The 22628-nt window shown below is 39.7% G+C and overlaps 1 protein-coding gene across 1 annotated transcript in view; it reads left to right on the top strand.

The window, feature by feature from the left end:
- The window catches only part of CTDSPL (CTD small phosphatase like), a 117205-nt gene that overhangs the window by 66915 nt on the left and 27662 nt on the right, over nucleotides 1-22628 (top strand). The window contains exons 2-3 of the mRNA XM_054016590.1: nucleotides 5462-5616; nucleotides 14764-14796. Coding sequence (XP_053872565.1) covers nucleotides 5462-5616; nucleotides 14764-14796 — 188 coding nt within the window. The remainder of the gene's footprint in view (nucleotides 1-5461; nucleotides 5617-14763; nucleotides 14797-22628) is intronic.

Raw genomic sequence — 22628 nt, 5'->3', positions numbered from 1 at the left:
CTTACATAACATCTCTAAGATATGGCTTTCCCTGTCCGTCCACGCAGTTAAAACTCTCAACCAGGCTCTCATCATCTTACTGCAACATCCTTTCCTCTGGCTTTGCCAAGTGCAATTTTCCCCTGCTCATACCCATTCAGAATGCTACTGGAAAGATCACTTTCCTAACTAGTCACATTAGCCATTTCTTTGTGTGCCTGCACTGGCTCTCTCTTCTTTATCCACCAAACACATGCTACTTGTTTTCACTATCAAGGCCTTTTGTGACCTATCCCCACCCTACGTCTTATTTCATTCAGTATTGAAAGGTTGACTCTTGCCTACAATGCAAGCCTCTGTTGCCTATCCAGTCTATCCTGCTGATCAGTATTGTCTTATTGATTCCTTGTACTCCCACATCAGTCTATCCATCCAGTTTCTCTTTTCTTATGTCTAGCTTTGTAAGCTCTTTGGGGCAGGGACTGTCTTGCTGTTCTGTGTTTGTACAGCACTTAGCACGATGGTCCATGACTAGGGCTCCAAGGTGCTACCATAACACAAATAATAGATAATAATAATCAGAACCATGACTGAATGCACAGTTTTTGGTGTCTGAGACTCAAGGACTAAAGTGCTGTAGCACAGATAATGAAATTTTTGGCACATTAATATCTCCTTTACAGTCAATCATGGGCAGCGGGTGAACCCCTCCTTTGGGGAGGCTAACCTGCCTTCCCTGCATGCCGGAGCCCCGAGGGGGCCCCCACCCCACATACACACTGGCCTGAGGAGCCTCAAGAGACACACATGCGTGTGCGCACACACACATCCGGCTGAAGCACCACCCCTGACAGCCAGCAGGCCCAAGCTCCAGGCTGCCGGCTGGAGCTGAGCCCCCACTGGCTTCAGGGTAGAGGGGGAGGGAGGGCGAAGCCTCCTGGCGGAACATTGGCAATGCCATGGCCTGGGTCAGGACAGGCTTAGTCCTGCATTCAGTAAACTCCTAGAGTAAGCTCAATGACCATATAACTTTTTCTTGTTTTAAACAGCAAGAGAAGCTAATGAACAAACAGTTATATAGCACCTTACATTTGTGTCAAGCTTTTTAGAGATTGTCACTGCCCTGAGGAGTTTACATCAAAAGGCTCCAATCTTGCAAATATTTATGCATATGTATAACTTTATATGCACAGGTCCATTAACTTCAAATGGGGACTGTTCACATATGTAATTGTTTGCAGGATCATGGTCTACCTGAAATAACCATGGAGCACACAAACAGGAAAGATGCAATAAAAGTAGTGTTTAAACAAATAAGTGTCACTTTATGTAACATGCTAATCCATGTACATTTTCAGATTTTTAAATAGAGACTGAGACTGGGGAGTGTGAGAACAGACTGCAAAGGAGTGCAAGTAAACAATGGAAAACTAAGTTGAAATGGGCTTTTAGAAGGAAAATGAAGAACTAAGGAGGTATTTCAGATTTGCACAGGTGTAGCTAAGATCAGCATTTGACCTCCAAATCAAGATTTATGAATTCAAAGAGAAAACAAAAGGAACGAAATGCAAGGTGGACAATGTTGTTCCTGACGCTGAGTGTAAGAGAGTAGCATGTAAGGGACTGTAAACTACCTTTAAATTAATGGAGATATCCCATCTCCTAGAACTGGAAGGGACCTTGAAAGGTCATCGAGTCCAGCCCCCTGCCTTCACTAGCAGGACCAAGTACTGATTTTGCCCCAGATCCCTAGAGTGGCCCCCTCAAGGACTGAACTCACAACCCTGGGTTCAGCAGGCCAATGCTCAAACCACTGAGCTATCCCTCCCCCCAAGATTTAGTCCCCATACAGATTTGATACTTGTTTGATATTTAAATGTTTGGAAAGTGAGGTTTGTATTAAGACAAAGAAGAGTTCTCATGATTGGTAACCTAATAGAAAAGCAAGATTAAGTGTGTTACATTTGCTGACACTGTGTTTTCCTAGGAATCTGCTTTGGGGGGAAAAAAAACATTTCAGAAATGTCCATTTTAATAAACATTAGCCCAAATGTTCAAAAGTGCACATGTGGAAATCCTTCAAGTGTTAGTGTGTCTGCATGCAAATTCATGACATTCATGTAGGCATGAGTAAGGCCCTACCAAATTTACAGCCATGAAAAATGCATCATGGACCATGAAATCTGGTCTCCCTGCATGAAATCTGGTATTTTGTGTGCTTTTACTCTATACTATACAGATTTCACAGGGGAAACCAGTGTTTCTCAAATTGGGGGTTCTGACCCAAAAGGGAGTTTATAAAATAATTTATAAAATATATAAAGCCCAGATTATTTTAGGGCGGTCATGATATTGCCACCCTTACTTCTGCGCTGACTTCAGAGCTAGGCAGCCGTCTGGGCACCCAGCTCTGAAGGTAGCATCCTGCCAGCATCCACGCAGAAGTAAGGGTGGCAATACCATACCATGCCATTCTTACATCTACGCTGCTGCTGGCGGCGGCTCTACCTTCGGAGCTGGGCTCCCGGCCTGCAGCCGCCACTTTCCAGCTGCTCAGCTCTGAAGGCAATCCCGCCGCCAGCAGCAGCGTAGAAGTAAGAGTAGCAGTACTGCAACCCTCCCTACAATGACCTTGCAACCCCACCCACCCACCCCCACGCACACTCCTTTTTGGATCAGGACCCGAACAATTACAAGACCATGAAATTTCAGATTTAAATAGCTGAAAGCATGAAATTTACAATTTTTAAAATCTTATGACTGAAATTGACCAAAATGGACCTTGAATTTGGTAGGGCCCTAGGCCCAAGGCATTGTGTATGTGAAAATTGGGTGCAATCAAAAACGTTCACACAATTTTGAGAATGTGGTCCTTCATTTATAGTTGTGGTTTTTAATATGTCAGAAGCATTTAGAACATTATTAGTGTATAAATCAAAGTAAATAAATAAAATGAATTTTATACAAATAAACGTTTCACTGTATGAACTTTTAGAGTACTGCCTTAAGCAACATAAGTTCAGTTTCTCTTAATGTAAAATGTACCATGTTAGCTAAATATAAGCTGGATTTAAGAGAATATACATGTACAAATCGATTTGCTTTCAGATACTGTGTGAGTGTTTCCACTTCGTGGCAATAAACCAAAAGTAACCATGTTGAGTTCCGCTGCTGGCTTTTTAAAAGGGAGAAAATGTTTACCAAATGAAATACTGGGGAGAGAATTATTACTCTTAGACCTGTACTAGAATTTTGCAAATGATAGGGAGGAGAAAATGTTATGAAAACATAATTTATATGATGACTGTTCAACATTAAAAGAATTATTTTATTTTCACACAGCAATGAATTTATTTAAAAGACCATTCAATTCTACGATGGGTGTAGTGTGATGCTTTATCTCTATCCGCTATTGTGTGTTTGTATCCTGTGTGTTAGATAAAGAGTTATGTTGCTCCTTTTTAGTGTGGATTAATATTATTGTATCTTTCTGAAGGATTTTCATTTTCTGGCTAGATCTGTTGCTTTGATTAGATTTAAAACTTTGATGTATGAGGAGAAAAACTGTCTGAGATACGTTGGACAGTATTTTTGAGGGGGGGAATGAATGAAGTGAAATGTACTGTTTTATTGAGGTGTTTTTATAAAATTTAATGAAATTGTCAGGAAAATAGACCACCAGCCGAGCCACAAAAAATACTTCCCACACTTGACCATGGTGATAAATAAAATGTCTAGTTTATTTCATTGTTACTTGTTAAAAAAAAAATCACTCTTAGCTGAGCTAATGTGTTTAGAAAAGAGACACTGTAAAAATTGAAATCTAAGATGTTGATTGCTATTCTGGATCTGGGTGGTGGTGGTGTATACATTGCCTTCAGGAGTCCTGCACCTGTGAAAGGGCAGAGGAAATAGAGAGAAATAGCGTCACGACTTTTTTCATTCCATCTGTCACAGCAAAATGTTTAGGAGCCAATGAAATCCTTAAGTCAGCAGCTTCTGATTGAAGTGGTTCTCTGTGCCTTTAATTTAAATCTGTATTATAATTGAAAAGAGGGTAGGTATAAAATGGTTGCTTGCTCAGACTTTGCTTAAAAGATTATTTTTATTAAATTATAACAGGATCAAAAAATGAGGGTAATTAGTCCTTTGCTTATTGGGACCCCTTCTGCTCCATGTAATGGGAAGGGCAAGGTGGTCCTGCTCTCTTTCCCCTCCCCCCCCCCCCCCCCCAGGTTGTGATCCCATATAATGTATGGTTTACTCTTCTCAAGTGATTTTAAGGTAATATTGTCTGGGTCTCATGTCTCACAACAGCATCCAAAACATGTGAGTGTCTAGTAGTAATCTTGTCATATTTTTGTTCTTATGTGCTATATAAATATCCTCTGATTGCATTAAGGTTGGTAGTTATATTAGAGCCTTGTTTTTACCTAAAAATGCACATAATATTTTAGATTTACATTATATTACCATGTTATATGTTCAGTGTCACTAACAATTGTGCAGTGAAATAGATAAAATTGTGTGAGAGTGGTATGAGGTATTTTTCCAGGAGAGGTAATGTAGATTGTATTGATCCAGATCTCAAGTAGTAATAAAATAAAATATTTCTAAATACTTATTTTCATCAGGATTAGTCCTGAGGAAATTCAGAAAATGATTGCTTTTCTAACTTGTATCTGATAACCTGGCACTGAAGATTGTAGTGGATATTTGGATAACGGTTGTCCTACTCCTTGAAAAGGAGAAATAGTAGAAGGTAGTTGCTAAAACTATGGGCTGAAAGCATTTGGGCTTACTGGAGGTCCTTTGTGTACCTAATGAGTGATAGCTCATAGTCTGTATGTTTTATTATATCTTTCAAAAATGTTTCTCTGCCTCCCTTATGCTGCAGCTTCAGTTACCCTGGGTCAGCACACAAGGCCATGTAAATCTGTTCCTCAATAGGAATGGCAGCCTTCCTTTCTGACATTTCATTTAATTCTCTGTGCTACAAGAATTGTTTGTTTGTTATGCCTTTTCATGTTCTATAACATAGCTGTCAAGGCATAAGCAGCAGGAGAATAAAAAAAAATTCTATATGGAATGAGTTTCTGTCTCAAACAGTAAAGTGTTTTGCCCAAAATATGCCCAGAGATCAGTTGACTTCTTCTGATGACATTCTGTTTTAGAGCCGAGTCCCATTTCAGAGTCAGATTTTGGCAGCAAATTACTGGCTATAGGTCACAGTATCTGTTTTAGGTATTTCTAGAGCATCTATCAAAGTAAGATCTCTCAGTATGGTATCACAAGAGTTTGGATTGTGTGGAGAGCCAAACCTGATATGTATATACAGACCTCTATGTGTAAGTTTGACAGTGAAAGATATGGTGTAAAGTATGAGGGTAAAGTTGATGAACATCAGGAATTTTCAAATAACATATAACCATTTTATATCTGGAAAACTTACAGCTTGATTTCTTTTCCCCCCATTTTATAGTGTCCCAATGTAATATCAGCTTGAAGAAGCAAAGGAGTCGAAGTATCTTTAGCACCTTATTCTGCTGTTTTCGTGACTACAATGTGGAACCACCATCCACCAATAGCACTAGTACTCTTCCTCCATTGGTGGAGGAGAATGGAGGACTTCAGAAGGTCAGTGACGTGTACCATTTTTTTTTTAGTCTTTAGATCCTTGTAAATAAATTGGCAGTCTCAAATTACATGGTATGTTTCCCATGTGAAAGGCTCAACTTTACTGTAACTCAAATAGTGTGAACTTCCTGAAAAAATACCAAATAGCACCTGTCGAGACACCAATTTAAAATATTTTCATTTTTCTTTAAAAGGGTAATCATAAATTAAGACAAGGTTTTAGTACTGCAGCTCTGAAGAAAATAAGGGTACATGCAAACAATGTGGACATATCTGCACTACAGTTGCTATGGGGCTGCAGCTGTGTTCCTGTAGCAGTGTAATGTAGACACTTTCTGCATCGATGGAAGAGGTTTTTCCAGTGATAAAGTTAATCCATCTCTCCAAGAGGCAGCAGTGAAGTCAACAGAAAAATTCTTTTGTCAATGTAGCTGCCTCTGCACCGGGGACTAGGTCGACCTCACTGCAACACAGAATGTGAAATTTTTCACAGCCCTAAGCTACGTAGCTAAATCAAGCTAATTTTTAAGTGTGGACCAGGCTTGTATAAAACCTCAAGGAACCCAAAAATCTAGACTTGTGTTGTCATAGGAAAAGGACTCTCACTTTTCCTTCCCCCAATCCACCTCCTTCACCCCCATTGTTGTTCTCCAACTAAAGAGGGTTAGATATATTGTTCCTTCTGGAGCCAATTAGCACTACTTTGAGCTTCAGTTGAAATAGTTTTTCGAGTTATATGAGACATTCCTAGCATGGGGTAGGGCAAGGGAGAGATTCACATTCTGATTCTTTCAACCCCACCTCACCTCATAGGTATTGTGCTGCCATGAGACCACCCCAGAGATGTCAGTTTAGAGTGATTATTTTCCCAGGTTGCAGGCTGTGTTGTGCTACCTTATTTTGAGGTTTAAAATAGTAATTGAACAGTGGGTAATTTAAATTGAATAAGCCCTTAAAATTTCTAATCTTTAAATGAAAAAGCAGTGGCTATGAAATCCAGAGGGTTACATATCCATATAACTATAGCATATAATGATAACTTTGTACATATTTTAAACTGGTAACATGGAGGCAACTTGCCTTGCATGACCAAAGACTTAGTTTGGCATGGGGATCAGAGGCATCCTATCTTTTCCCCAAAGCCATGCTATATTTTCAGAACTCTCCATGGCAGAATTGTATTATACTGTTATCCAGCGCAACTTCCCATCTGTTCTTTTAGGCATGGGAGCTTCAGAAGAATAGGGGTGAGCCTTTGCTGCTGGTGTGGGCAAGAGCAGTAGAAATAAAGAAATTCCTTCCCCCTTCCACTTCTCGCACAGCTCCAGTTCAGAATCTTGACACAGTTCATGTCAGTTTCATGTCACTTTTCTGCTTTTGTAAATGCCTCTTGGACTCTGAAATGTTGGAGCAGTGGCACAGGAGCTATCTAGGGGAAGGAAGAAAGGATAAGCAGATCGGATGGCAGGGAAACTAAGTGGAGGGTTGGAGTGTTGAATTGGAATAGTGCACACTAGTCTGAGACTGAATTTGGTCCATTGCCCATGGCACCAGTAGGTTAGGTGCACTGCAGTGTGTATGCTGTACCCGGAGAAGAGGCGGAATTGCATCTCTGTCCAGTAGACCTCTTTGCCTAGCTGCAGTTGCATTATTGACTAACTGTGGAGTGAGCAAAATCTAGCCTTCCATGAGAAAGGGAGAGTCTCAGACTTCCAGTCCACTGCAGGGAGTGTGTGCAAAAACATAGTAATATGGGAGGAACAGGGAGTTAACGAAGTTCTGTCCCTTACAAAATAATAAGATGTGGGAAGGATGCACGGAGAGAAAATTATTGGCAAAATAAGGGGTGGGAAAAAAAGAATAAATTCCAGAGGAAGAAAAAGATCCAGAGAAAAGAGATAAATGTTAAATATTTGAGTTTTAGCAGTGGTATTGTATTGGGAGACCAAACTAATAAAATGATGCAAGTTCTTTGGATTGATGGCCAAAAACTTCAAAATGTAAACTACCCCTAAATATTTTGTAATTCTCTCACTTTTTAATGTACGTGGTATCCTCAGTTCTCTAGAAAATATCTTATAATTCAATTTTTATGGGATAGAATAATTACTCTTAGTCTAATTATCCAAAATAGAAATGTTCATAAGGCATAATATTTTACAGATAACTGACAGATGTACATTATGCCTTGAGGGACCCACCACATATGCTATGTAAATACTAGATATCGTCCTCATGTTAATCTGTATTAATATAATATTAATATTAAACAGTTGACTCCAATTTGTAAAATTCAGAAATGAATGTTCATCCAAATTCAGATAGTCAGAAACAAATGTCACAAGGTTCACATTTTAAAATTAAACAGTTTTCAGTGAATTCAGTAGAAGTATTCAGTGAATAATTAACAATCAAAAGAATGCTTAGGAAGGATTAAATTTTTCATAACTATGAATAGACTAAAGAGTGAGGCAAACATATTTTAATTTGTAAAAAGGCCAGTTTCAACAAAGTTTTAGAATACTTGGTAGTAGAAAGTGTCAAATCCTTAAACCACTTAACTAAGCCTGTAAAGTTATTGAAAGGAGATGGAGGTCTTGAACCTTGATGAAAATAAGTGAAAGCTGTATGAATGTGTCGTAGATACTAGCTTAGTTGCAGTGGCAGTGTATATGCTGCCTTTATTTTAAATTTGAAATAACACTGTTAGAGAATTTAAAGTTGATAACTGCATAAATGATTTGGAATGATAAATAATTGAACACTCAGTGTCACATTGTATGGGATAATGCAGTTTTTCAGAAAATGCTTTGAATTTGCAGCTCTCTAGTCATATTTTTATCAGGCAAGAGCTTTTCTGACCTCACTATTTCCCCTGAAAAACAGAGGAAGGGCGTTAAGCGATCATGAAGTTAGTCCCTACCAGGAGCTGTAGTATAAAATGGTCTATGTATTTCACCTTCTGTCTTTTAGGGTTGTTGCTATATGGATGCTAATGATAAAGATAAGAAAAACAAATTGAGAAAGAAGTAGACATGGGGAAAGCACATCGTGATTTTATAGCAATTTAGTGTAAGCAGTTCTAAAACTGTTAAGAACATTCTTGAAATTGACCTAATAGGTTTAGTTTTAATTGGTTTAAGAATTAGTTTTTCATCTGTTTCAGCATTATCAGCTTGTTATTAAGCAAAATGGAGAGCAACAACTACATTTTTGTAAAATATAGGTCTCCAAAACTAAGTGAAATAAGACAGATCTGCTAACATTCTTGTGTTAAATAATTCTGTTGCTGTTTAATATTTTTGGTTTACTGTGAAAAATATTTTTCAGAACATACAGCAAATGTGATGGTTGCATTTTACCAAGCATTGCAGTCTGGCATTGTTCGGCTGTGATTGGCTACCTGAGTGACCCTTTACCGGTTCATAGGGTTGGAAGAAGTGCAGAGCTGAGAATCATATTGAATAATCACAATTTTATAGCAGTGATTACTATTCCATTTTAATTAAAAAAAAAAACTTTAAAAATCAGATACTCTCTAAAAAGTATGAAGCTATTTTTAAAAATACTGCTCAGAACAGTCTTTGCAACGTGTGCCTTATACATTGAGTTCTGATCAGTCCAGTCTGAAAATAGTTAATTTTCAGTACAGCTGAAACTATTGAAATTATAATGCAAACTTTTTTCTGTTATTTCTCCATATAGCTACAGTGCCTCTTAATGCAGAACAAACCTTTGTGCTATGGCCCACAAATCTGTTACAATGGGTACATCATCCTGCTTGCACCTTGGGTGCTGAACCAGACCTGTCAGTATGGCAGCAAGAGAATGCTTTTCCTCTTGAAGTTCCCTCCATTTTTTCTTCCTCCCCAATGGCAAACAGACTCAACCACTCCTCCCGGCTGTAGAGGCAAAACGAAGGGTCTTTTGAATGCTCCCCTCTTATCAATTGTGTCATTGGGGAGTTCAGCTGACTCTGGCTAGAGTGCTGTTTCAGTCACAGTACAATATCCCATTTGCCTTGACCCCTTCTCCCAGGCAAGGTAGGAGAGGCCAGCTGTGCTGGGCAAGAAGAAGTCCAGACAAGCCTAGGCCCCCTCCCCTGGCAGGAAAGGAGGTGTGCAGAATTGGAGAAGAACAGGCTCTGGGACAAGCAGCCCCTCACCCCAGTCTTCCTGAATGGAGGTGAAGCCAGAAGGGCAGCATACCAGATGGAGATTTACTCCTAGGGGAATTCTGCACCAAAAAAATTAAAAATTCTGCACACAATATTTTAAAATTCTGCAAATTTTATTTGTCAAAATAACACTATATAATAACACTATATAATCACACCAGTTTCAATTATTTTGGTAATTTATTTCAAAATACCTGTCAGCAAGTATGTCTGTAACAATGCAGATACAACAACAACAAAAAATTCCCCCAGGAGTAGAGTTAAAGAAACCCCTATGACAACCCAGTTCCTGTTTCTCTGTCCCCTTTCTTTCAGAACCCAGTCAGGGGGCCAGACATTCATAGCCCCATCACCCTCCAAGTCCAGCCATGGGGTTCCCCCAGCCCAGACACTCGCAGCCCTTTCTCCCCCAGAGCCCAGCCACGGGCCCCCCAAGCCAAGACGTTGCTGCCTCCTTCCTTCAGGGAGTGCTGAGAACTGCAGCTGCTGGGAACCCTCCAGTTCTCTCCCACTCGCCTTGTCTTCTGTTTGCAAACTGGGCTCTGCTGGGTCCAGCAGCCCCTAGAGGCGGCCAACATCTCTGCAGCCTATTCTGAGTGGGGGCGGGAATTGTGCACACAACATTAATTTTTGCAAAATTCTTCATTGCACAGTGGCACAGAATTCCCCAGGAGTAAAGATTGCTCCTGAGTCCCTGTAGCCTGCACCAGCAGCCATGCCCCGGATTGCGGGACTCAGCCACCTCCTCCACTTCCACTACCCCAGGAGTCATGGGTGGAGGGCACTTGTCACAACACAGATGCTGCTAATGCCGGAGAGAGTTCCCTCCCCCTGCTTCCACCTATATAGCAGCCTTCCTTCCCCAGAACTTCTCATATGCCAGGCTGAGACCTCCAGGGGAAACAGATCAATTTGGCCCATGTAGATTCCATGCAATAGAGAGGTGACAGTTTCTGGGGAGCCCATCCTTGAGCCCCAAGCCAGTACCTTCCTTGAGAGACCCAGAAAGGATCCATACGAGGGAGGGGAGAAAAACAAACCCAAGCTTTTATAGGACAGAGAGATCACTAGCCATGTGAATTATTTTCGGAGCAATCCCTGAGCATAGTTTCATTCCCCTTTTTGAAGCAGGTTTAAGGGGACAAATTCCCAAAGGGGAAATAAATGAATAATCAGTGCTGTTTCCCCTGCTCTCCTTCACAGAGTGTAGTAACTTGGACAATCCTTAGTGTTTGATTCTCCTGGACACCTTCATGAAGTGCATCATAGGAATTAATCATCCGTGTTGGGTTCCCTCACCTTTACAGAGTGCAGCATGGCAGATCAGTGCAGCTTATTTCCATTCTGAATTTGGCTTCAAGTTCCAGCTGTTGGATCATGGAATACCTTTCTCTGCTAGATTGAAGAGCCCATTATTAAATATTTGTTCCGCAGGGAGGTACTTAGACTATAATCAAGTCACCCCTTAGTCTTCTCTTTGTTGAGCTAAATAGATTGAACTCCTTGACTCTGTCAGTATAACTCATGTCTTCTAATCCTTTAATCATTCCTGTGGCTCTTCTCTGAACTCTCTCCAATTTATCAACATCCGTCTGGAATTATGGACACCACAACTGAAGACTGTACTCCTGCAGAAGTGGCACCAGTGCCAAATATAGAGATAAAATAACTTCTCTACTCCTACTCGAGATTTCCTGTTTATGCATCCAAGGATCACATTAGTCCTTCTAGCTACAGCATTGTACTAGGAGCTCATGTTCAGCTGACTTATCCACCTTGACCCCCAAATCTTTTTTAGAATCACTGCTTTGTATGATAGTTCCCCATCCTGTAACTACAACCTGCATTCTTTGTTTCTACATTTACCCTTAATCATATTAAAATGCATATGGTTTGCTTGCACCCAGTTTACCAAACAATCCAGATTGCTCTGAATCAGCGACTTCTCTTCATTATACTCCCCCAATTTTGTGTCATCTGTAAACTTTATCAGTGATGATTTGATGTTTTCTTCCAGGTCATAGATAAAAATGTTAGATATGTGCTGATTCCTCAAGGCATGCATACACATACACCCTCAAAGGAAATTCTTCTTCTTTAGTGGAGGAAGGCCAGCAATCTAAATCAGAGCTAAAAAATCAAGTAGTAAAACATATATTTAAAAAAAAAAAATTGCAGGCAAAAAAGTACTCAAGTGTAGTTTCAGTATACCAAGAGATCTGCAGTTGCCCTAGACAAGCTGTGGCTGTATATCTGTTCTCCTGCACCCTATGAAGGTGTAATAGAAGGATAGGGATTTCCTGCCACACCTGGAAAATTGGGAAAGTGTTGCTTTTTTGATCCCAGCTGCCATTGCAGGTTGCCGTGCCTGGCCTCGCCTTCTCCTCCTCTTTCCAGAAGCTGGCTATAGTATAGAGTGTTGAGGAATAACATGAAACACACACACATACAGTGATACATGGGCTTCCTGGTGTATCTTGAATTCAGGACAAACACAGACACATGATTCCAGGAGAGTCAGTCATAGCCCTGGGCTGAGGATGAATACCGTCAGATACAAGGTCTCATGTCAGAAGAAGATTAACAGATTATGAAGATGGTCATAATGAAAAACAAGTGGTGTCATAAACAAAAATTCAATTCTTATCGGAGCCTATTAGGAATTGTGATCTAATACCCAGGCATGATTAAGTGATGCACAGTTCACATAATACACAATTGGTATACTCTCTGCACCAATCTCATTAATTGGCAGAGTTCTTTCTCCAATTGTACATTCTCTGCTTCGATAGGTGACGACTGCAGCAAATCAGATTTTTTTTTTTCCCAGGGCTTTTCCTGATTCAGATCAGGGAATGGAAAAGAGGTGGAACATAATGATTCACTGAGGTCTCAGAGCACTGCTTATTCAATGGATAACAGACCTATTCTTGTGACAGTCAACATGTCTGTTAGAGTTTTAAGAATAACTATGAAGAACATGATCGGCTCCATGCCCAAGAGAAATTCTCCTGTGCTGGGCTGAGCAACGTTTCTTATCTCTATGTGCACTGCTCACCAAGGAGATGGAACCCCAAGATTTACATGGCAGAAGTCAGTTTAGTGAAGTTGTGGTTGCACCCAGAAATATCTTAATCAGCATGAGTCAATTTGTTGGGCTGGTGATTGATCTCTTTGCATCTGGAACCAGTAAATAAAGTACCCTGCAGTCTGGACCCAGTGAGATATTCGTGCAAAGCTGGGTAGTGTTCATACTATAGGTCTTTCCACGCCTTTCACTGCTTCCCAGGATTATACAAAAAATAGGAGCTAAAGTGTGGTTATGATTCTGTTTTGTACTTCTGGCTGAAGAAGCTATGGCTCTCAGAATTGATTAACCTAGCACTGGCTTTTGGGATGTCTCTGTCTCAGAGGGGGGATCTGCTATTGTGAGACCAATCCTCTATCTTGGCCCAGACAGATTTTAAAATGAATACTTGGATGAAGTAGTTACTGCTCTCAAGGATCCCAAAACAGAAGTCAAGAAATAGAACTTATTCTACTGGCTGATGCAAAGTTCATAGTTTTAACTACCACGTTCAACCGGTGAAACATAGCCTTGAGTTCCCCTAGTTTGACTTTATTGTGACGTATAAGAGTGCCCAAGCAAAAAGGTCAAATGTGTGTAGTATAATGTTCTCAACATGTTAAAGGCAAGGAAGTTTTGTACACAGCTTCCAACATTAAATGCATCTTCGGGGCATCAACCTTATTCCAACCCTGCACAGTCATAGAGGACAACCTTGGAACCTCATTCTGCTCCTTACAGCACTACCCAGATTGAACCCCGGAAGTAAGTGGTGGTATACTTCCTACCAACTAGGGTAGGCCTCCCAAAGGCTTACATATTCAATCAGATGAGTTATTTGAAATCGAGAGCTTTCCCTGTACTTTTAATTAAGACAGGTAGTCCTCAGAACTGTCATGGCATTCAAGAAATATTCCTCCTTCGGTTAGGCATTGTAGTCCAATCCTTAGGAGCACTGACAATTTCAGAGCAAAGTAGTCATGTCTCCTGTAATTGAGATCTGCTAGAAGGCCTACTTCACCAAACTCTGCATATTGTTCATTATGCCATTTCCTTCTTTTAGCTGAAGTATTCTCTATGCCTTAATGCCCAGGGGATAATGGAAGAAATATTTATATATAATCTATTTCATTTTGGATGTCCATATTTAAACGACAGTCCTGCTTCCCACTCTGGATACACATTGCTACGAAAATCGCATTGTAACCAATCTGTGGACCTTAGGGCAAAGAAGAATAGGAAAATTTTTGTTTATGCTACCTGAAAATTTCCTTTCTTCAAGCAATCGGATCCACACATATCAGGCTCAATCTGGAAACAGATGGCTCATCTAGAATAGAGATGGAAATTGACACCCAAGATTGTAGGTTTGTGAGGTGGAATTTACCATGCTCTACAGTAGGAGAAATTCTGTTTCCTTAAACTATATTTAACACAATCTGTAATTTAGGAAAGGTAGTTTTGAATGAACCTGATTCTGAAAGTCACCTCAACTGGAGGGAAATTCAGGAGGTAGGGCATTCCACTGCTGCCAGTGACTGACAAGACTGGTTCTGCCCAGTAGCTTTAATCAGACTGGTGTACTCATTGTAACTAATCTGTGGACTTTATTACTTGAAGAAAGGAAATCTTGAAGTGAACATGGATAAGTTTTCCTACTTCCTCTTATTAATTAAAGCACGGGATTTATCAGTTTATGGTCTAAAAAAATCACTAATACTGTGTTATACTAACCAATCATTTTAGCAGCTAAAATGCAAGGACCTGTTTATTTTTTGTTGCGTTCTTGAATACTTGGAGCCTCTTTGTTAAAAATGTTTGAGTGCCAAATTTAATGTCTCAGATCTTATGTTCCATCCTTTCAAAAGCCCTTACAATGATTTTTTTTTTTCTTTTCCCCCAGGGTGACCAGATGCAGGTCATTCCCATACCAAGTGTATGTATTTTTATCCCTTTTATTTTAATAATTTTCATAGTTTTTTGCTTTGGTTCATTTTATATTATGTTGGAGTTGATTGGATCTGCTCTGTGTTGCATGTTATAAGACTTTTGTTTTCTAATCTGTAAGGTTGTATAAAGTCGTGAGGTAAATTACCTTCAATGTGCCTATAAGGTATACAGATAAAACTAATTAATAGGAACAAAAGGACAGTCCAGCTTTGTAAAGCTGTCATCTGCATTTATCCATCATGTAACTTAACTCTGATTTTTGTCACTTTGAAAATGTATAAAGAGGTACTCAAAAGCCAATACGCTGAAGTTATTTAACAGACATATTGGGGACAAAAGGCAACTCACTGGTACTAAATGGGCAGGGATATGACTCAACAAATCCTGCATCTTGGCAGGGGCTTAAACTACATGACCCTTGTGGTCCCTTCGAACCCTATGATTCTATGAACTTTACTTCTTCTATTTCCACATGCCCCAATTATTTAAGCTCATCTGTTGGAGATTAGATCCTGTAAAATGAGGCTTTAGTTTTCTTGGTGCGAGCTACTTAAGAGTATTACAGCAACCCCAATCATGCTACTGTAGTTGTTTAAGATGGTGGTTTTGTTATGAATCATAGTTTTTTGGGCTTAGTAGGTCTGTTTGTCACCGGGTTCAAACTTGGAATACAAGTTGTCAGGTTGGCGTTATTCAAAACCAAATAAAAACATTTGACACTCTTTGACCTGGGGGATTTTAAGTTGTGTGGACTTAAGCTTTTTTGCCAAAGAATTAATAGTTCTTAAAGACTGCTTTTAATATGGACTTGGGTTTTTTTAATGTTTTTTAAATTGCAGATATACTTTTCAGCACTGTATGTGCCAATACTCCTTCACCATTTCAGTACCTTATTGAGATTTGCCACAGCAAAGTTCTTAAAGCAATGTCAATGCAAGTCTGTGGGGGCACTGATATATTCCCTCTCCTGCAGGTGTCCTAAATCTCTGAAGATCGGACTATTTCCCTGACGATTCCCCTATTTTTCTTTTATACCCCAGCTCCTTAAGGCCCAACAGTGAAACCAATGTCTCTTTGGACCCCATTAATGCTGCAGCTTAATAGTGTCGAGATTAGTATTTCAGCCACACAGATCTCTTCTCTTCATCACCATCTGTTCTTGGAGCTGAAAAATTGTTGGAAATTATACTTGTTCCAGGACCGTTGCTTCCTATTTTGTAGTCCTGGACCAGTGCCAAAAAAGCATTGCCCTGAAGGACCAGTGACAGTTTTAAAACTTGATATCTCTCAGATCATCAGGGCTAGAAGCGAAAGGTGTATATCACTAGAAACCTGAAAATATCAACTTTTAGTGGTGTGCAACATTCACTACTAGATTACTGTCTTGCTTTCCCATCCCTTCCAACTTCAGTTCTCATCATTTTAGCAGCACTGACAACCACTAGAGCTAGAAACCAGTGCTGTAGCTGTCTTACCATGTCAAAGCATGGCACTCAGCTGTAAATGGAATAAAGCATTAACAGTTTAAGATGAGATTTTACTATTAGTAAAATATAACCACAGCACTGCAAATGGCAGAGGAATGCAATAAAGCGTGGCTGTTAACTGCGGCTATGAACTCATTCAGTACACTCATTCCAAATATAAACATCTTAACAGAAACAGCAAACCCTTTTTATAAGAAATTAGACATCCAAGACTTGTTAAACTGTGCACTATTAGTATTCTACCACTGTTCGTATTTACCTGTTAAGAAGAATATCCTTGTAAGTCTATAAAAATATTACTCAGAAATTTCAAAGCTATATTCTCCAAATTTTAAAGAAATAGCAGAATTAAGTGGTGAATTTGATGCTCAGTGTGGATGGTGCTCAGTAAATGAGGCAACTGTTCAATATTCTCATTGTTTAGGTATGTGGCATGCTTCTTGCACTGCACAGCACCTAACCACTGCTCTGAAGGAAGAACTTTTTCTTTATTAATAGGGTTTTCTATGAGATTCCCTCTTATAGTATCAGAGTTCTCAGACATTAGCTACAACTAATCAGGAAAGAGATCTTGGAGTCATCATGGATAGTTCTCTGAAGATGTCCACACAGGGTGCAGCAGCAGTCAAAAAAGCAAACAGGATGTTAGGAATCATTAAAAAAGGGATAGAGAATAAGATGGAGAATATCTTATTGCCCTTATATAAATCCAAGGTACGCCCACATCTTGAATACTGCGTACAGATGTGGTCTCCTCATCTCAAAAAAGATATACTGGCATTAGAAAAGGTTCAGAGAAGGGCAACTAAAATGAATAGGGGTTTGGAATGAGTCCCATATGAGGAGAGATTAAAGAGGCACTAGGACTTTTCAGCTTGGAAAAGAGGAGACTAAGGAGGAATATGATAGAGGTATATAAAATGAGTGGTGTGGAGAAAGTGAATAAGGAAAAGTTATTTACTTGTTCCCATAATATAAGAACTAGGGGCCACCAAATGAAATTAATGGGCAGCAGGTTTAAAACAAATAAAAGGAAGTTCTTCTTCACACAGCGCACAGTCAGTCTGTGGAACTCCTTGCCTGTGGAGGTTGTGAAGGCTAGGACTATAACAGGGTTTAAAAGAGAACTAGATAAATTCATGGAGGTTAAGTCCATTAACGGCTATTAGCAAGGATGGGTAAGGAATGGTGTCCCTAGCCTCTGTTTGTCAGAGGGTGGAGATGGATGGTAGGAGAGAGATCACTTGATCATTGCCTGTTAGGTTCATTCCATCTGGGGCACCTGGCATTGGCCACTGTCGGCAGACAGGATACTGGTCTGGATGGACCTTTGGTCTGACCCAGTATGGCTGTTCTTATGTTCTTAACATTACTGAACTTATCTTCACAATATCCCAGTATGGAGGGAAAATATCGGTATATGGTCATGTAAATAAAGACTGAATCATAATACCTACATATAAAGGGTCAGGGTTAAGGTTTTTTATGCCCCCCTTTCTACTCTGAATGCACCATCCATCCTGAGCACTGAAATCCTGAGGTTCAATCTATAAAGTATGTAAGCATCTGCTTAAAGACCCATTGAAGTCAGTGAGTCTTAAGCACATGCTTAAATGCTTGCTGAATTGGGGCCTGAATGAGGAAGATGTTCTTTGGGTGAAATAGCATGTGATTATGTACCTAAAGGTTGTACCCTAATATATACCACGAGGCTACAGAACTAAAGTTACTTAAGCAACCTTAATTTTGTTTTTTAACTTTTATATGCTTTACTTTGCATATTTAATCATTTAGTGTATTAGATTTTTAATTTTTTTAATTTCTTAGGTTTCTGAAAAGAGCCTCACTAGATTACACAAGTCCCTATATATTAAAATTGAAAATCCATACAGTTTTATTGAGCACATGCGCACAAATCTAATGACAAATCTAGAGATCTGTTCTGTGAGAATTTCCAATTGCTTTTTGCGTGTGTGCGCAACACCAGTGAAACATCGACAGATCATTAGCTTTATTGTGTCAAAAACAATTTACCTTCATGAAGTATGCTTTATTTCAACACACAGAACATGGCAAATTTGCAGATTTTCTCCTAACCCCAGAAAGGCATGTCTGTCGGCCAGAGATCACATCCCTGTCAGATTTCAAGTTTTCATCAGCACCTGTAGAAGAGCCTACTGCTGCTTTAAAAAAAAATTAAAATAAGTATTACTGAGAGCATTTCTGCTTTCTGTGTACTGTAGAATATTACATTTGAATTTGCAGGGGAGGTGTGTGTGTTAAGCAGCAATAAAGTAATTCATTTTTTTTTCTAATATTGTAACCAGATTTTAGTAATTTTTGATGGTTCTGTGAATAAACAAAAAAGAGAGAGAGTTTCCAGGTGAAATGGAGTCCTGAGAAGTCCTTGTACCTCAGTAAATTAAAGGTGTTGTTTTAACGGTAGTTGAGAATATTCTTGCTTTCTTGGATTTCTCTCAACTTGATTCTTCTAGTGTCTTTCTTTCTAAGTAATAAAGCAGAATCATAGTGGTTTCAGCAGTTGGCTGTAGTCTCCTTTGAGTGAAAGCACAGGTGAATATACAGCACTGGTTATGTAGTTGTTTAAGACTTCAAATTGCTGTATCCATTTCTTTCATTCACTCAGAATCCCAGTATTATTTAGAAAGTGAGTGGCACAGAAAATCATATTCCCAATCCCCATGTAAGTGAAATCTTATGCACAGAGCATCTGATTTTCACTTCTGTCTTTATTCATTTTTTTCTTTACTTTTGGCTAATTGCATGCTTTGTAACTTCTAGGGGGGAAAAAACATTTTGGTTTGTTTACAGGTTTGTTTGAAACTGACTCCATACATTTCAGCAGAAATTGGTTTCATTGGCAGTGAGCTAAATACAAGTTTGAAGTCACTTTTAAAATCTCATTTATTGTTTGTATCCTGTGTTCACACATGGTGTTTAACTGCACTAAAAAGACTACTCACCATGCTGCTGCTGTGCATGCCCAAGCAGTAAAGTGCAGGGAGAATGAACAGGAAAGAGACACTTTACCATAGATCAGATAGAAGTGTAGATAGAAATGTAGAACTGGAAGGGGCCTCCAGTCCAGTCCCTTGCACTCAAGACAGGACTACACCATAACTAGGCCATTGCTGAAAAGTGTTTGTCTGACCTGTTCTTAAAAACCTCCAATGATGGAGATTCCACAATGTCCCTAGGCAATTCATTTCAGTGCTTAACTACCCTGACAGTTAGGAAGATTTTTCTAATGTCCAACCTAAACCTCCCTTGCTGTGGTTTAAGCCCATTGCTTCTTGTCCTATCCTCAGAGGTTAACAAGAACAATTTTTCACCCTCCTCCTTGTAACAGCCTTCCATGTACTTAAAAACTATTATAAGAACGTTCATACTGGTTCAGACCAATAGTCCATCTAGCCCAGAATCCTGTCTTCTGACAGTGGCCAGTGCCAGGTGCTTCAGCGGCGATGAACAGAGCAGGGAATCATCAAGTGAGCCATCCCCTGTCATCCATTCCCAGCTTCTGGCAAACAAAGGCTAGGGACATTCAGAGCATGGTGTTGCATCACTGCCCATACTGCCTAATGGCCATTGGTGGACCTATCCTCCATGAACTTATCTAGTTCTTTTTTTAACCGTGTTATACTTTTGACCTTCACAACATCCCCAGGCAAAGAGTTCCACAGGTTGACTGTGCATTGTGTGAAGAAGTACTTCCTTTTGTTTGTTTAAATATGGTGCATATTAATTTCATTTGGTGACCCCTGGTTCATGTATTATGTGAAGGGGTAAATAACACTTATTTACTTTCTCCACACCAGTCATGATTTTATAGACCTCTGTCATATCCCCCCTTAGTTGGCTCTTTTACAAGCTGAAAATTCTGTCTTTTTGATTTCTCCTCATACAGAAGCTGGTCCATACCCCTAATCATTGTATTGCCCTTCTCTGTACCAATTCTGTTCCAATTCCAATACATCTTTTTTGAGATGGGGTGACAAGATCTGCACAAGATGTGGGTGTACCAGGGATTTATATAGAGCAGGGGTTCTCAAACTTCATTGCACCGTGACTCCCTTCTGACAACAAAAATGACTACACAATCCCAAGAGAGGGGACGGAAGCCTGAGCCCTCCCAAGCCACACCACCCCGGGCAGGGGGGGCCAAAACCAAGCCCCATCACCCAAGGCTGAAGCCCTTGGGCTTGAGCTTTGGCCCTGGGCTCCAGCAAGTCTAATGCCAGCCCTGGCGACCCCATTACAATGGGATCATGACCCACTTCGGGGTCCCGTCCCACAGTTTGAGACCTGCTGATGTAGAGGCATTATGATATTTTCTTTCTTATCTATCCCTTTCCTAATGATTCCCAACATGGTTAGCTTTTTTGACTTCTGCTGCACATTGAGTGGATGTTTTCAGAAAACTATCCACAATAACTCCAAGATCTTCCGTATCATGTCCCCCCTCAGTCTTCTCTTCGCCGGACTAAACAAACCCAATTTTTTCAATCTTTCCTCCTAGGTCATGTTTTCATTTTTGTTGCTCTCCTCTGGACTGTCTCCAATTTGTCCACATCTTTCCTGAAATGTGAAGCCCAGAACTGAACACAGTACTCCCAGTGAGGCCTTATCAGTGCAGAATAGAGTGAAAGGATTACTTACTTACAACACTTAGCATTAACAAGATGTGAATTCCATTGAATTTCACTTTTAACCTTGTCATTTTGTGGAGGCTTAGTTGTTACTTTATGTAGTGAATTCCTGAAAAATGGTTGCTTGCCATTTGTTGACACTTCAAACAGAAAACCAGAATTCCTGCTTACTCTGTCAAAGAATGTAGTATTTATTCAACTCACTTGAGACACTTTTGATCGATCATTGCTTTTTGAAGGCTGTTATGCTAATTAACAGCATGGAAACCTGAGATGAATGCATAAGCCCTGAACGGTGACTAGTTTAATAACTTCTAAAGACATAATGCCTACTGTAATATGCATAAAGTTTTCATCTTGATTGAACAAAAGGCTCAGCAAGTACTTGTGGTGCTTGTATTTAAAAAGTCAACATTTGATCCACAGTGTCCACACAGTGATGTCTGAGACCCAGTTATTTTTCTACTTTGTTCTAGGGAAATACTGCAGTATTTCAGATATTGCTGTGTAGTAAGTGGGAATCACTGTTGATTTATTAATGGTGACCACTGTTTGTTACACTTTCTAATTACTAAAAAGCTTGATTTAAAAAAAAAAAAGATAAAGAGCTTGAGATCTGATTTTAATCACCATAAATATTTTACCTTAATTGACTAACTATGATGAAATATCTACTAATTATGACTTTTCTAGGCAATTTCTCCAGTGTCTTCATTTAGATCTATTGGAACGGATTTAAAAATTGATACTACAGAAATTAACGTTCCCTATTCCTTGATATAAGCTTTGCTACAATTGGGTAGAAAGTGCTCCAGTTAGAAGGCTTGGATGTCAGCATAAATGAGTTACTGTCGGATATACACATCTCTTACATTCCTTAAACCACCTAGGTGTCACTCTTACACTAAATTCCTACTTAAGATATTTAGTTTTCACATGAATTGTGAAACCTTTTCCTTCGTAATTCATATTTTCCATGCCCCTTCAGATCTGCAGGAGAGAAAAGCCTTCACATGCTAGATGTCTGCACAGAAATGGCATTGCATGTGAAGAACTAATGAACTAGGAACCAAAAGCCAGTTGCTTGTTTCATCTGATCTTCAGACATGCAAACTATTGAGAATGTTTGGTGTTTAGCATGGGGTCCCTTTAGGTATTCTACTTTTCAGGCAGGATCAGATTAATTATGCCTTGTGGCAGGGACCTAAATGGCAAGTCCTAGGACCTTGTCTGAGAATGCAACACTTTTGTTGAGTCACCATTCACTCAGATGCTGGAACTCTGAAGATCTAGAATATCTACTGCTGCATCATAGTAGCAAGTTGGTTCCAATTAACATCAACCAAGGAACAGGAGAGGCCGGAGTCTTTCTCTGAAGAGTATCAGGGGGTAGCCGTGTTAGTCTGTATCTACAAAAACAACAAGGAGTCTGGTGGCACCTTAAAGACTAACAGATTTATTTGGGCATAAGCTTTCGTGAGTAAAAACCTCACTTCTTCGGATGCATAGGGGCTGAGACAGGGGGGATCCTTCAAGGAAAACCCTAGATAAAGGCAAACTTTGGGAAAGCTTAGTCTCAGATTTGTGTGTAGCGTTTCTTGAGTTAAGGCAAAACTCCAGGTAGCAGGAGACAGGAGATTTCTGGGTGCTAACCAGGTATG

This window comes from Malaclemys terrapin, chromosome 2, assembly GCF_027887155.1.
Source record: "Malaclemys terrapin pileata isolate rMalTer1 chromosome 2, rMalTer1.hap1, whole genome shotgun sequence".
NCBI lineage: Eukaryota > Metazoa > Chordata > Testudines > Emydidae > Malaclemys > Malaclemys terrapin.
This window is presented reverse-complemented; position numbering and strand designations above follow the sequence as displayed.